At 50.8% G+C, this 15808-nt stretch overlaps 1 protein-coding gene across 1 annotated transcript; it reads right to left on the reverse strand.

The window, feature by feature from the left end:
* Positions 1-12315, reverse strand: LOC13036449 (uncharacterized). The gene is made up of 7 exons (XM_003736479.3): positions 11359-12315; positions 6364-6953; positions 4099-4362; positions 3803-3980; positions 3406-3512; positions 1237-1314; positions 1-1150 (listed from the first exon to the last, which is right to left on the reverse strand). The coding sequence occupies exons 2-7, from the start codon at positions 6733-6735 to the stop codon at positions 1010-1012; spliced, it is 1140 nt and encodes a 379-aa protein (XP_003736527.1). The 5' UTR covers positions 6736-6953; positions 11359-12315; the 3' UTR covers positions 1-1009.
* Between the last annotated feature and the right edge of the window lie 3493 nt (positions 12316-15808).

Below are 15808 nucleotides of genomic sequence, written 5' to 3' on the forward strand. Positions count from 1 at the left end.
TGTCTATGTGGGTCCGGGGCAAGTTCGTTGCATACTTTCGGGCGCAACATGCAATTAAAATGCAAAAAAGGCAAATGGCAAAGGCCGCCTGCAGCTGCAGCTGCAACCCGCAGGAGCAACCCGCTCCCTGGAAGCCGGTGCGGCATGGTGCATGTGCCACGCACCCGAAAAACCAAAGACCAAAATCGATGCAATGCCAAGTTGAAACGGAAATGCCACACAGTCAGAGCCGTCCGTCTGCTCCGTCAGTGTCTGTCTGTGCAACGTCTGCGGTTAGGACAAGTTTGCCGGGCCGGGATCGGGTTCGGGCCCGGGCTCCCTATCTGTGGGAGAGTATGTATCCCCGCCTCTCCCTCCCTCCCTGCGTGCGTGCGTGTGTGTGTGTGTGTGTCCCCTCTCGGTCTGTATGGGTGTTGATTTAGCGTTAAGCTTGTTGGATTTTTGCGTTGTGTCAACATTTCCCAGTGGAGTTTGGTGCCGCATTCGCAGACTGTGTTTCTGTGTGTTTCTGTGTGTTTTCGGGGTGTTCGAAATAATTGTTGATAGACTTCGGGGCAAGAGCCTGTCCTGATTGATTCTGTATGGCGATTTTGAGTGGGAGTCTGTGGGGAGGCATCAATGGAGAGGGTGCAAACGAAACAAAGTGAGAGTTATATATAGAGGAGCTATAGAGGGTGCTATCCTAGGTGGTGACTATACACGAGAGAGAGTTCAGGTGGCGATCAGGTAAGGTTCTAGGTAATTCAATTAGTTCTAGAGGTAAGTCAAACTCCACTAAATCTATGGCTACATATATGTACGTATTGCTATATTGCTTCGTTGATCCTTAACTATCCCTAAGTCTCTAAGCCTCTTCGAGTAATACGAGTAGACTATGCTCCGATTCCTGCTTGCCTAACATGTGTATCACCTGATTGAAAGATTGAATTGATTGAAATGCCTGTGTGTTGATTGGGGGTTCGATTGTTTAGCGTTGATCTTAAGCAGCAGCGCTGCTTAGGGCCGTGTCCTAGGGATGCTTCGTGTAGTTGTTCAGCGGCATCTCGTTGACGTGGGCATGGGCCAGGGCCACCTCCTTGTTCCGTTCGTGACACGCAATGTCCATGGGCGCGCTGGCGGGCTTCTTCTGGGCCGCCTTTTGTGTCTTGAGCTGGGTACAAAAAGGCCAAAGATACATTAGTCGGTCTTGGAATGCCGGGGTGGGGCTGGGGGCTGGGGGTGGACTCTCATATTTACTCTCTGAATGGTCTTCTCAAAGTCCTGGTGCGGCTCAGGTCGCTTCATCGTGCTGCAGGCCCTCAGTCGCTCGTTTGTCTGGAATGGCAAATGGCAGATAGATGTTACTCGTACTTCTGTCCTCCCGCCCATGATTACTTCATTAACTTGCGAAAAAAGACCACACCAACAAATCGACACCTCCCAACAGAAAGGACCGCAGCCCCCAGAACTTCAAAATGGAAATGTCAAATGAAAAGCGGCGAATACGAATAAGTATAATGAAAGGCCAACGCCAGCGACAGCCCCAACTGAATTTCCCCAAAGCAACATTTCCGCAGCAGACCGCATAATGAGAGCGTGGCCAGGCCCAGAGCCAGGACCAGGGCCAGGGCCAGGCCCGGAACCGAGCAGCAGAGTTTGCGAAGCAGTTTAGACATACGCTCCGTGTGACCTTTGGCATCCCTCCTGCTGCTCCTCCTCCAAGTGGCAGATGTTGCCGGGGGGCTGCCGGGGAGGGAAAGGTAATGAGTGCCAAAGGACACACAGCACAGCACAGCACTGCCCAAAAAACACAAAAGAAGTTGTCCCGAGAACTGAAACACGGAGTCGGAGCACAATTGTCGCCAGTGCTTAGCCCAAGTCATTTTCAAAATTGACCGCAAAACTCGCCAGGAGGGAAGCAGGGTAGGGGGCCCAAGAAGAGTCCTTGGCGTGGTCCTGGTCCGGTCCTGGACGGCGGCAAATTGTGCTTAAATATTAAATGAACAGCGCCGGCAGCAGCAGCAGCAGCAGCTCCCGAGAAGCAGCAAAGGAGCAAAGAGTAAAGGACACAAAAGGAAAACCGGACAACAGCCGTAAAACACGAAAAGTTATAAACTCTCTCAGGAGCCGAAATACACAAAAAAAAAGAATGAAAATTGAGGGTGGAAAACCGCCCTCTCCGCCCCGCCCCCAAATGAAGAGAGAACATACCGAACAAAACACTTTGGCACGCCTGAAATAATAAAAACAAATGCGCACGGAAAAAAAGGACAATCGTGTGTAGGGAATCCAGTTACCTGTGGACCATCCAAGCCGCTAGATGCCCCTCTGTCCATCTCCATCTCCATCTAGATACCCAATGGCAACCGCAAAAAAAGGCGGAACGCGCAAAGGTGCAAATGACCCGGAGGCCGGAGAAGGCCCCAGGAACGTGCTCCAGGCCCTTGACAATCCCAGTGGTCCCAGTAGCCTGTTGGCCTCTTACCAGTGCTGCTGCTCGGCCCTCCTCTGTCCTGGGCATTTGTATCTGTATCTGTAGCTGGCACTTGCACTTGCAGCTGCGGCTGTCCACTCCCTGCCAGTGCCGCTGCCACTTGCCCTGCCTCTGTATCTGCAACTGCCTCTTCATCATACTCCTCCTGCTCCTCCCATCGGCAGTTCATATCTGCGAGGCTGGCATTTGCATCCGGCACATGTCCTGTCCTGCTGTCCTGCTGTCCTCCTGCCTGTGCTCTTTGCTCTGCCAGTGTTGTCATTGTCTGGTTTTGGTCCGCTTGCCTTGGCCAAGTCAACGCAATTAACGGTAATTGCCTTTTATCGGCTTAGCCTTGATAAAGTTTTCTACTCCCCCCCCCCCGCACGCCGTTCCCACTGTTCGCCCCGTTAGCAGGGGACTTTTCCCCCCACTTCCCTTTGTTGTTGCTGCTGTCGTTGTTATTTGTAGGTTTACGCGGTTTTTCTATTTTAATTTAATTTTATAAGTAGCCCCCGTGGCCACCCACCCACGCCCTGTCCACGGAAGCGATGGCCAAAGTTGTCCATTGCTAAAATTCGACATTAAACAGAAGGGGGATAGCAGCGACAGAGACCAGGGAAAGTTTTTGTTTTGAATGTGGCAAGGAAATGCTTTGAAGTTGCCTCCAAATTATAGAACTTTTCATGGCTTCCCGGGAGAGTGGAATCAGTACTGAGGAAGCGGGAAATGTGCAAAACTCTCACCATATTCATAAGTCTTAAGGAGATTATAGAGTGGTGTATGTTTAGCCGACGAATGTCAAGACGGAAATGCCGCTCTCTTGACGGAAATGCAATGAAAATGGCAGCAAATCGCGCCATTCGGTGAAAGAACACTTACGGAAGCGGAAGCGGAAGCTCCCCATGCCAGCCACGCAATGAAGCCCTGAATTTTTTCCCATTTCCACTCACCTTCAGCTGCATTCCCTCGGTGGCGTTCAGCTCGTCGCCGCTCTGCCGCAGGCCCTGCAGGAAGCGGGCAAAGACCGTGCGCCGCTGCTTGTTCTTGTTGCGGCCCTCTGGTGGGAGGCAGATCCAAATAGAGCCGATTCCAGATTGAGAGATCCCGGAAAGAAGGCAAAAACAAACAATCAAAACCGAGAATCAAACAAACAGGCAAACCAGACCGACCGACAGACAGAGGAGTTCATTTGATTAACCAGACAGACAAAGTTTAAGCGCAAACCAATTTAATTGAATTAAAAGCCATAAAAACCAAAGAGCCGCCAAAGTGTCTCTAACCTCTGGCAGGAGCCCCGTCCTGCTCCTGCTCCTGCTCCTCCTCCTCCTCCTCCCTCTCGTCCCTTACCTGTTGCGGAAAAGTCGTAAAAGAAATTGGTGCGCGCCCCCGGATAGCTGTGCTGCATCCCGTTCAGATTGAGGGCCGACTTGGAGTCGATGGCGTTGCGGGCCATCCGATTGGCCAAATCGTTCTGCGTGTAGCTGTAGATCTCGTTCTCCTCGCGATTCGAGAGGCAGCTGGAGGGCTGGAGGTCCACACATGCGGCACACACATGCATAATGAACGAGATGAATTAGGGTCTGATTAGCCGGGAGTCGTAAAAGCACTCGGGCCGTAAAAAGCCAAGAGTTCGTTCCGCTTACCAAATACTTGCCGGGCACATACAGCGGCTGGCTGTGGCTGGTGGGCATCACCGAGGAGCTAACCAGTCCTCCGCCGGAACTGCTGGAGCCCGGAACGCCGGCGAGGCGGCGGGTGAGCGTGTGCCCCGTGGAGATGCGCACATGCCGCTCCTTCCACTTGGATAGGCGCACCTGTTCGATGGCATCCAGCACGTCCTCGTACGGCATGTTGATCTGCTTGCTGTAGTGGGCGGCCAGTCCCTCCAGATATCCACGTTTGCCCTCCTGCGAAAGAGAGAGACGGAAAGACAGAGAGTTGGCTGAGACTCAACCGCAATGCAATCCACTAAGGCCAGGGTCAAAAGCAGCTCCTTGAAGACAGACAGACTGGAGCAGGAGCCACACAAGTGTTAATATCTTCCGGTAATTAGCGTGAGGCTGCCACTTAAATGTGTCCTGTTTGACATTCAAAGCGGTCATTGAAGCATCCCCTAGCTCCATCGTGCCCCCGGCAGCAGTATCTGTGTCTGTATCTGTATCTGCATCTGCAGTATCTGTGTGCATCTTTCTATTCCAGAGAGCTCTCTACGAGTTAGAGGAGGGTTGGCTGGAAAATTCATTTAGCGTCGCATTCATGTAATGCACATGCAAACATTTGTGCTCAACTGCAACTTGTCTGCAGCTGTCAGACAGACAAACACACAGACAAAGATACAAACAAACACACACACACACACACACACACACTCACAGATAGATGTCTGTCTCATCAGCGCAAAGTGCAATTAGTTGAAGTTGCAGCCCGCGCGTCAACATGGCTCAGACGGAGTGCAGAGCAGCTCTGCCCGGCTCGTGCCAGAAGCCAAGAAGTCTGGCAGCCAGCTCCTGCTTTCCCCGAATCTGGAGGGACTCCGCGGTCGGAGCCCCCACAGACACCTGTCGTCTAGCCATCCATTTGGTATAATTTCATTTCGGTCTTAAAGTTGCGTTCCGATTTGAGCCAACAATCGTAAATATTTAACCACATCTCGCCAGAAAAACTATGTTAAATACTCGGCGGAGGAATACAGAGAGCCGCTAATTAAAATGCAAAGCAGCAGAGGCCGATGCAGGCACAAGCCTATGACAAAGTTTTCACACATTCAACGAGGAGTCGACTCCGCAGACTGCACACTTTTTGGGCTCTTTGCGTGGAAGTGGAAGTGGCAGCGTGGCCTGCATATTAAGCAGCTGCAACATCATCGACAACATCAGCATCTGACGAGTCTCGGTTGGGTCTGGCAACTGTCAACACTCTATGCGTGCTCGATATTGCCACGCCCTTAAATGAAGTCCTCCTCCTGCGCCTCCTCCTCCTTCTTCTTCTTCGTGGGGCCCTAGCAGAGGCACTTTAAATGGAGGCAGCCTCGCTTTGCATCTATTTGCCTTTGCATTGCATTGGATTTCTTTGGCGGAATGCAGGCGGCGGCCCTGAACCAGTGACATGTTTTCCACACACACACAAGCATACAAAGATACACGTAACCAAACACAGATACGAGTACAGAACGAACATTCATGAAAAAATAAACTACAGACAAAGGGAAGCAATCCCAAGCCCAAGGGGCTTTCAATATGCATTTCTGCTCCTCTAAAAACAGTGGGGCATGCGACAGGGAGACACGGAGAGAGGGAGAGTTCTCCTTGAGAGCACTCTCGTGGGCATAGCTGATACTGGTGCAGTCTGCACTGTACTTCGGTGCTGGGCTGTCCAATTTGCTGGTCTGGCCGTTTTAGCCGATCGTTTAATTGTTCCGCTGCCACACAATACACATTCACCTCCTTCCCCTCTGCAGACCCCGGCCACAATGTACAGTTTTATCTGTAAGCCAACAGCATTGACCAAAAAATACGCGAGTGCCAAAAATAAACAAAATTAACGCAATGCAAAATCATTTTGGTCTCCGACCTGGGACCAGAATGCTGGCTGGCTGGCTGTTGGCTCGAATAATAAAATAAACAGGCTACAGAAAGGCTAAACCCAGCGGGTGGGCGGGGGTCGGGAGGCCCTCGGTGTCGGTTGGCCACTCGGTTTAACTAAATTAAAATCGTGTTAATTTCACATTAGAGCGCACACAGCGCACCGGCGACTGTCACACGTTGCTTCCCGTGGGGCAGGAGGCGGAGGATCCAGCAAATTGCCGGGCCCCAAACAGAATTGCCAAGATAAGAGAGCCATCGCTTGGACGACTGGCTAGTTTCCAGGATAGTTGGGGGGGCTGGATGCTGGGGGCTGGGAGTACTTACCGGTGTGGAGTACGGGTGGGCGGTGAGGCGGATGCCGTCGGCCTCGAGGTGCCGCTTCATGACCGCCTCCAGCTCCTTCATGGTCACGGGCGTATCACAGTCGGAGGCCAGGATCTCGTTGCTGTTGCTGAGCGCCTTCGGATCGTTGATGAGCACATAGACAATGGCCGCCCCCTTCTCGCGCAGCATGCGGACGCTCTTCAAGAGCTTGCCGCGATGCGACAGATTGTCCACGCCGATGGCATCCAGATCGATCTCGCCGATCTGCTTGCAGATCTCCAGCTCGTCGTAGCCGTTCTCCAGGAAGCTCTCCCCGTACTGGGCCAGCCCGATGGTGCGCAGCCACTCGCACACGATGTTGTGGTTGGGCATCGTGTTCGCGTATCACGTGGCCACCGTCGGCACGCCGATGTCCAGCGGTGCGAACGATACCTTGGCCAGCCGGTGGGGCTTCGAGGTGCTCGCCCCCGCAGTGGTGGCCGCCGTCCCCGCCAGGGATGGCTCCTGGGGATGGCTGCTGCTGCTGGCGGCGCTGCTGCTGCTGCTGGTGGTGGTGGGCGGGGTGCTGCTGGACGTTGCCTTCATAGCAGCTGCAAAAGAAAAGTGCAACACATAGAGTGAGAGCGAGAGAGACGGCGACAGGCTTAGTGCAAAAGTGCGTATGCGTAATGTTGTTTGGGATACTTCCGGCCAGGGCCAGGGTCAGGGTATGGCCGTTAAAGCCTTAGTACCCCAACCAGGTGGTGGTCGGAGCGGGAGCAGGAGCAGGAGCAGGGCCTGGCATATCAATTTGTGTTAATAACAGTCATTGTTCACCCACGCAGACAGATGGTCAGAGGAAGCCAGGGTTGTGCTCCTGCCTATAAGCACTTAATGATAATGCTCGGTCATGTACACGAGCCACTAAAACACTTGAATATGTTTAGCCCCGGAAGCCACTTGCATATGAATAAGCCACTTAAAATGACAGATGGACCGGACCGGACCGGACCGACCAACACACCCAAACACTCAGGGAGTACACAAACAGAGAGGCACACAGACAGACAGAGAGACAGAGAGAAATCTCCCTTAGAGAGGGAACGGGAACCGACTGCGCCCTCGGGTCACAGACAAAAGACAAAGGCAAAGTCGTCCTCCAAGAGGGCCTTGCCCCCCGTTTGCACCCCTCTACAATGCCGTTGGAGAAGGAATTTTGATTTTAACCATTTGTTTTGGAACTCGTTTAAGAAAGCATACTCCTGCACCCAATAAATACCCCTCTTGGCCTCAATTTGAATGCTATCTAGGAACACACCAGATCGGATCAAATTACTTTATAGTTCGGATCACCATTCCATCGAGGGTATGTAAAGGATTGGGAGCCCAAAACTATGCTTGTTTGTTGTTTTGTTTGGAGTGTGTCGAAAAATGAAATGCAAATGTCTGCCGCCCGAGGAAATAATGCCCAGCCAAACATTGCCCACTCCGCTCCAGGTGTTCTTCCTCTCCAGAAACGAAAGAAAAGTATACGTATGCGTAAATGTCCAAGACACCAGACAAACAATGGCCTAATGAAAATAATGTGGCTACTGTTTTCTCTGCCTCACACACACACACACACACACACACACACAGCAGGCTGCAGTTGTCATTGAGTGTGGCTGCGGTGCCATCAAGTGGTTGGGTTCCTGGATGGTGGACTGATTTATATACTCGTCCTTGCAGACAGAACAAATTTGAATTTGTCTTTGATTTGGGTGTGTGGAAGTGGCTGGGGAATACCTTTCATATTGATAAATAAACGCCAGATGAAATTCCCGAAATGCTGGACAATGGGGCGTATGATGATTGCTTTTTAGCAAATGAACAAGTGGCTCTCAAGTATGCGAGTATCACAAGAAATTCCATGAGTGCAGAAGGAGACATTCCGATATAGAATTTGTGTAAAAGATGCTCTGTGAGGGTTCGAAGGACCTTCTGCCCCGGCAAACTTTCGGCACATTGTTAGCATAATAAACACGTAATAAAATGCACAGGGGGAGGGGGGGATGGAAAATCAGTTAAGTCAATTTTGGGAAGCTGCAGATGCTGCCCGTACTTGGCCAAAGTTTATTTACTGCAGTTGCCGCCTCGAAAGGTTGCCACTGTCAACGTTTATTTGCTGCAGCTGCCTCGAAAGGTTGCCACTGCCACTGTTAATGAATGTCAGTGGCACATGCCACAGGCCCGGCAACCAGCCCCAGCCCCATCCCCAGCCAGATATATGCATATACTCGTGCAATAATGCCATATACCATTTATATCAGAGTGTAATTACATGCATGTAAATGCTCGAAATTTGCATATGCCGCAAGCCGACTCCGATAGGCGTCTTAAATTTTCAATTTTGTTGTTTATTAAGTGCTAAATAATTGTTTACGTTTGTGCCCCCGGGGGGAAAGGAGTCCGAGACCTGATCAAAGGTGTTTTCGGCCTGCACACGATTTCCGTTTGTAATTATTGTTGAAATTTTGTGCAATTTCCTCTGCTCATCGCACACTCACTCCTGCCTCCAATGTGATTTCCTGCACTTTATGCGACCCTGCAATTACCGGGGCATTTCGTGTTGTGTGTGTGTGCGTGAGGCCTTTGAGGCGTGTGAAATTTCCAAAATGTGCAACGCACTTTCTCTAATTACCCCCGCAACTGCTCGCCTTCGCACTCTAATTACGAAAGCCCTAGAAATTGCAGGGAATCGGATCTGGGTCTTTGCTTAAATTACGCCAAAACAACACTCGGACGGACAGTCACAGTCACAGGACGTTGCACACAATCAAATGTGCTCGCAGGTACGAGTGTATAAACACACATGACAATGGCCCCATTGTTTATGGCCTTTCACGGCACATTTTTATATGCAAAAATTCAGCCAGAGTAATTAATTTTAATATGAAAGCCAAACATGAGCGCGCTCTAACAATTGTCATATAATTTGCCGTCTAGACAGTGGAAATTTAGTATTTTCAATTAACTGCAATGGCAACTCCGCTGCAGTCGCCCCAGCACTCAGCCACGGCCACAGCCACAGCACCAGCCCCCACCCCCAGCACCCACAACAACAATGCACACAAAAAGGCGCACAATAATGATGGGGAGGGAAGTACAGGAACTGGAGCTGGAGCTGGAGCCGGATCTGGCTGGCTGGCTGCCATGTTGACATAGCTAGCCGTGAATAAAAAAAACCCAAAAGCAATACAAGAAAAACAAAAAATTAAGGCTACATTTTGGTGAAACGAAGTTGAAAATACCCTGGCAGAGGCATCTGAAATTCGTTCAACCAATGATAGCATTTTGGCAGAATTATCTATGGTTCTAGAGAACTTTGCCTAGTTTCATTAGAGTCTCCAAAGATAATATGGTAGGAGTTGCAACCCATCTGTTTCTCTAACATTTTGGGGGCCTCTTTTGCATCCAAAATCCAATATCTTCGAAGCTGTGCCAACCTGATTTTCTTACTAGCTACTAGATACTAGATTACTAGCCTCGAAGTCAGGCGTTACGGGTTCAACTGTTTGGCTTATAGATTTTGCTTTCCCTCGCCTTCGGGGCTTTGCATAATTTTGCTCCCCATTAGAATGCTCTCTAAAACAGTGTAGTTCAGTCGGGATCTGGGAGTTTGGAGTGGGGAGAGCTCTCCCCCCCATCGCCCTTGACTCTGGGCTGTGAGCAGGAGCTCGGGTAACGGGCTTACCGACGCCCTCAAGGTTGGCAACAAAATTGCACGGCCAGTCACTTGAGGAGTGATGGGGAAAGCTGTGAGGGCAGGGGCAGGGGCAGGGAGTGAGCAGCTTGATTCGTGTGCCAATGTCACTGCATCTGACGGTGCACTTGCCACATGGCATTCACTTTGAGTCGCAACTCGACTGGTTCCCTTTCCCCGACTGACTGACTGGATGGATGGATGGCTACGCACTTGCAACTCGCTGCGACTGTGACTGTGACTGGGAAGCCCTCCAAGTGGAGGTTGGAGTGGATGCACATGCACGCAGTGCCTGTACCAACCCCCAACCAGCTGATGGTCCGCCAACAACAAAGCGTGTGATGTCGACGGCTTCGATTTCACTTTTTGTACCCCCCCATTCGCTTGGATTTTTAATTGAAATTTCATTTGCTGCGTTTGTTTGCACATAATTACGGTGGGTGTGATATGGCAGCTAGATCCGCTTGTTATGCAAATTTAAGATGAATCCAGACCGGAGATACCAGCGCGTATGTGTGTGACAAAGTGCAGGGAGAAACGGCCATAAGACGAGCCACAGATGACTGAATAGATGGAGGTGGGTTGCAGATCAAATGAGTACTGGGGTATGTCTGGAGCTGCCACAGAGTTGAAGTGTCCTCATATTTTTCTTTATTTTTTTTTGCTGTGGTTTTTGTGGTTGCATTGTGGTTTGGGAACGGCTCGAAAAGGATTCGAAATCCAATGCGAAAGTTGAGATGAGTTGAGCTCAGCTGAAAAGGAGCTTTGCCTTCCGCCTGCGGGCGGCTAAACTCCGAGCAGCTCCATTCTCCATTCAGCTCCGAGTCTGAAAACAAACGGAGAAAGAGCTCAGATCTATTCAAATAGTGAGCTGTATTAAATGGGATTTTCGCAGCGGGGGGGGTGATAGTAGTTTTGCTCTCGGCTTAAGACCCAAATAAGTTGGGGAAAATGTCAGCACTTGGACTCTGCTCTTTGCAGCACGGAATAAATGCTACAAATTAAGAGCAACACATTCAAAGGAAATTACTATTTAAATGAAATGAATAAAATGTTATTTTTTTTTGTAATAGCTGTCGAAACACTTGGCTTTAAGTGGCTTTAAGAGTGCTCTCAGGGGTCACTCAGGGGTCTCACCCCACATACCCCGGAATTGACCCTAATCCATGATTATGAACCCCATTCAGCGATATTCTATCGTTGATTGAATAATCACTCAGTGGAAAGGGCAACAAGCTGCCACAGACAACAGGCAGCTCGATTAATTTACTTACATGGTGTATTGTGGCAATCGATACAGGTGATACAACGCCGTTGTTGCTGCCCCAAACGCAAGACACACTCACACGGACACTGGACACAAATTAAGCGGCTTTGGGGGCGTTGAGTAGTCGTTGTTTCTAATCAAATGCCACGGCACTTCATTTGGTTCGGGGATTTGTTGACTCTGGCGGGCCTATAAAGACATAATCCGCCAAACTTCCCCTCCTCAGACAGGTGGCCCACCGTCTGTCCACTTGTTGTGGTCCAGAGAGTCCTCGAGGCTCGGTGGCACGCAACGCTGGAGCACTGCCGGATGGACGATGCAGGATGCCCGTTAGACGCTGGTCACACACGCACAATTATGCCATTTGATTTATGGCATTGGTATCGAAGGATTTTAGCCGCAAATCTGTCGGTCTCTCTCTCTCGCTCGCTCTGCCAATACCGGAGGCCGGCAAAAAACTGGCGCCAAAATGGCCAACTTTGGGCGCGGAAAAATTCGAGGCCGGAAACACAAAAACACACGCACACGGAGACGGGACGAGACGCGGAAAATGGCAAGCAAATTACGACTGACAAAGGGAGGAGCGAACGCGAACGCGAACCCCGAAAAAAAGGCACAGTTTGCTGCCTCGAAGCCAACGATCCAACGATTCGACGATGATTACCAGCAACAAAAGGATGCCAAAAAAGCGGCCAGTTCAAACTGGGAATCCCCCCAAGCTCCTGCCGACTGGAAATCACTCACTCGCTCGCTCGCACGGACAAATCGCGCGCTACCGTGTTGCAGCCGGTCCGGTGCGCGGGTCGGAACAGAGCGGAACGTGGCGGAGCAGCGCTGGAAAAAATGCAACCAAAGTATGCAAAGCACGCGAACGTACTGCGGACTCCTCCCTGGCTGGGCTGGCTGTGCTGGCTGGCTGGCTGGCAGCAATGCAGCCGTGCCTCAGCTGCCTCTGGGCCTCAGTTGCCTCCTCAGTCGAGACGAGGCACAGAACTCGGGGAACTTCTCGAGCCGGGCCGCACCGTAAACATTAACGCTAACGTTAACGTTAACGCTAACGTCGCTGCCAGCCCATATGGGGGCGGGGGGGCCAAGAGTTGAGGAGGAGCTTTGCCCACGTTGCAAGTGTTTGTTGTAAGCGATACCCAGGACTCGGGCCGCGAGGGAGCAGCAGTGGTGGCAGCGTAGCTGGGGAGGTTTTTTTTTCAATATTTTTTCCACTTTTTTGCAGAGTTTTTTTGTTGTTGCAGCCACCCCGCTGTAGCTGAGGTTGAGGCACAGTCACAGGCAGAGACTGAAGCCGGCAAATGCCCAAGTGCAGAAAGTAGGTGAGGCAAGGCAGCAGCAGGCTGCCACATGAGGCGAAGCGAGACAGCGTGGCAGACGCAGACGAGAAGAGGCAGGCAGAGCAGAGCAGAGCAGAGAGTGTTTACCTCAGCTTAGGGCTCTATCAGCCAGTCTGGCTCTCTTCTATACACAGCCTATGCCGTGCCACAAAACATGAATGAGTTGTGAAGCAAATGAAGTGCCACACAGCTTGCCTCGTGCACCGTGCACCGTGCACCGTGCTCATTGCAACCCGCAGCGTATTTAAATATAGCAGAGCACCAGAATAACAGAGGAGCTGCGAGCAAGCAGCAACAGCAGCAGCAGGAGCTGTGGCTGTGGCAGTGGCAAGTGCAACGCATGCAGCAGCAGTCGGCGAGCGTGGAAAGCGTCTCCCACATCTGCAGCCCCAGCGACGCCAGCAGCGAAGCCGGCGCAGACCAACGCGCAGACAGGACGGGCGGCAGACAGCAGCGTTCACAGGCTATCATGTCACCGCCGCCGTCCTCATTTGTCTGTTTGCTGTGTATCCGAATACCCTCCATTTCAGAGGGTACTCTGACTAGGAGCAGAAGCATGCCACTTACAGGAGAAAAGGCTTAGCCTATAGAGAGTTTATCAAGTGATATTCGAGGCTTCCAGGAAGGCATAGCCATGCCGCTGAGAAAAGAGTATGTATTGTTTTATAGACTGAGTTGGTAGATAGAATATGGTACTTCTTCTAGTACGAAAACAATCTCAAGAGAATGTTGATTTAGGAAGAAATTAGGGCGGTACTTGAGCCATGTTTTGCAAGAGTGTCCACAAAGGCGACCCTTAAAACCAAGTCTTTCTCCATGCTTTATTTTAATTTCTTTTTTTGTGTGAGTCAAACAGACAGACAGACAGAGAGTCTGACTGGCTGGCTGGCAAGTTGGATGGCTGTATGGCTGGATGGCTGGCAGGCAGTTTAGTTTCGACTGAGCCTGGGCATATTTTGCGCCTCATCATCTCGGCCGCTGAGGATGACACATGCGAATGACTGCAAAACAAAATGAGTGGAGCAGGAGCCGCCTCTGATGCTTGCTGCTGTTGCTGCCACTGATGATATTGTTGCTGTCATCAGCAACATTTTGCCGTGCAGCAGCAGCAGGAGGAACTTTCTAGTGGACTCCCATTCCGGCAGAGAGACAGAGACTATTTGCTGATGCAGCTGAATGAAGGGTTACAGACAGACCCGACCTTGGTGGGGGATTTGGTGTCGGTCCAAGCCCAGGAGGCTCAATCAACAAATTGCCAGATCGTTGGGTGTTAATAACGAATATCTATGGGAAGCAAAGTAATTTGCTGGCTTGGACAGGTCAGGCTTCAGATATCCTACCTTGGGTATATTTCTATGACGATCATAGGCATGCATCACTGTGAATAGGCCGAAAACGAGAAACACAGAAGTTAGTAAAGAATAGAAAAACTTTAATCAAAAGAAAATTACACAACAAAGGCAGCACCACCCCCTCGCACTCTGGAGGGAGGAGGAAGTAAGTCTGAGACTGGAACTGGAGTCTGAATTAGGGGCTGTGTAGGAGAGAGTATGTATGGTCTGGTTATAGGCTGGCCGGGGCACGTACTTGCGGTGGCATGCACATAATGAGAGCTGGCTCCGGCATAAACGTGCCATAAACAGTGGCACATCCCCAGCCAGCCCCTGTGTCCCTGTCCCCCATAAATATTCCATGTGGCATGCGTTGACAAAGCCTCAGCTTGGGCTTCGACTGCGGCATCTGGGGCATGAGAGAGCATATCATATCATATCGTATACATAGGTAAAGTAAAGTTTTCCATGTGCCCCCCCACGTGTGGCAGATACATATATAAAAGTATCCCGGCATAATGCTGGACTGACGAACCGTGCAGAGTGCGGAGGCTTCTAACTTTTATCGGTCCTGTTGTGATAGTTGACTCGCTGCTAAGCCTATTAAGGCGCTTGAGTCGTCCAACAAGCCAACGGCTTTTGCACCGACCAGGTTTCGCCGTTGCCGCTGCATGCCGCCCCTTCGTTTGGGGGCACTGCTTTTTGCTGTTCGTTGCAACAAATGATAGGCCCCACAGGGGAGCTAAGCACTCGTCTGTTCCTATGGCTCCTGCTCCTCCTGCTGCTCCTGCTCCTGCTCCTCCTGCTCCTGCTGTTAATTATGGGCAGGTTTGAGGCGGACACGGCACTGAGACAGAGGACGTTCGTTGCTCGTTAGTGACGCTCCACATCTCTGTCTGCCTCTCTATATCTATCTCCATCTCTCTCTCTCTCTCTCTCGCTATGTCTCTGTCTCACTGGCTCTTTCTGTATCCGCTCTGGCTGCAATTTTCTCAAGAAGCCGCACTTAAATGGCTTCCCCATGCGGGTGCAAACAAAAGCTGCCACACACACACACACATGACTACCCTTCTCTTTACTCTTGCCCCCTGCATCTCTACCCCCTCTCACTCCATTTCTTTGCGACAGTTAAAAAAGAAAAAGAAAATATGGCTAAAATCGCTGCTGCAAGACGGCTGAAGTGGTGGTTGAATTTGTATTTTTTGTTGTTTTTTTGCTGTGTCTTGCAACGTGCAAATGGAAAAAGAGTTGCAAATTTGCGATGCTGCTGCCTACGCTGCCGCTGTTGCTGCCACTGTTGCTGCCACTGTTCTGCGCAACACATGCGCCATTATGCAATTGATTTTTGTTCGTTTTTTTGTGGAAGTTTCTGCTGCAGGTTTTATTTGTTGTTGCATTGTTTGCTGGCTGACGCCCTGGCCAAGCACTTGGCTTAAAGCTAAGCTGTGCCCCACCTGCACGGGATAGGATGGAATGGGGTGGCAGCACAAAGGTCATTCAACCTGGGTGAGACTAATTTGCCACTGCCCTGGCAGGTGTGCCTAATTAAGCGGATCCCTTTCACCAGAAGCCCTCAAACTAAAGCCAAAAAGTATGCAAAAAAGGCAGCTACAGGCGTTGAAAGGCCTGCCCGGGCCTACACACACAAAAAGGTGTCTAAAATGACGCTTTATATGCGCTGAAACAAGTGGAAAGGAAGGAATAAACTGAAGGCATACAAACAACACGAGGGCACAAACTGCACACACACTGAACTGCACTTGCAACTGCGTTGCACGAT

Source organism: Drosophila pseudoobscura, chromosome 2 (genome assembly GCF_009870125.1).
Source record: "Drosophila pseudoobscura strain MV-25-SWS-2005 chromosome 2, UCI_Dpse_MV25, whole genome shotgun sequence".
Classification (NCBI taxonomy): domain Eukaryota; kingdom Metazoa; phylum Arthropoda; class Insecta; order Diptera; family Drosophilidae; genus Drosophila; species Drosophila pseudoobscura.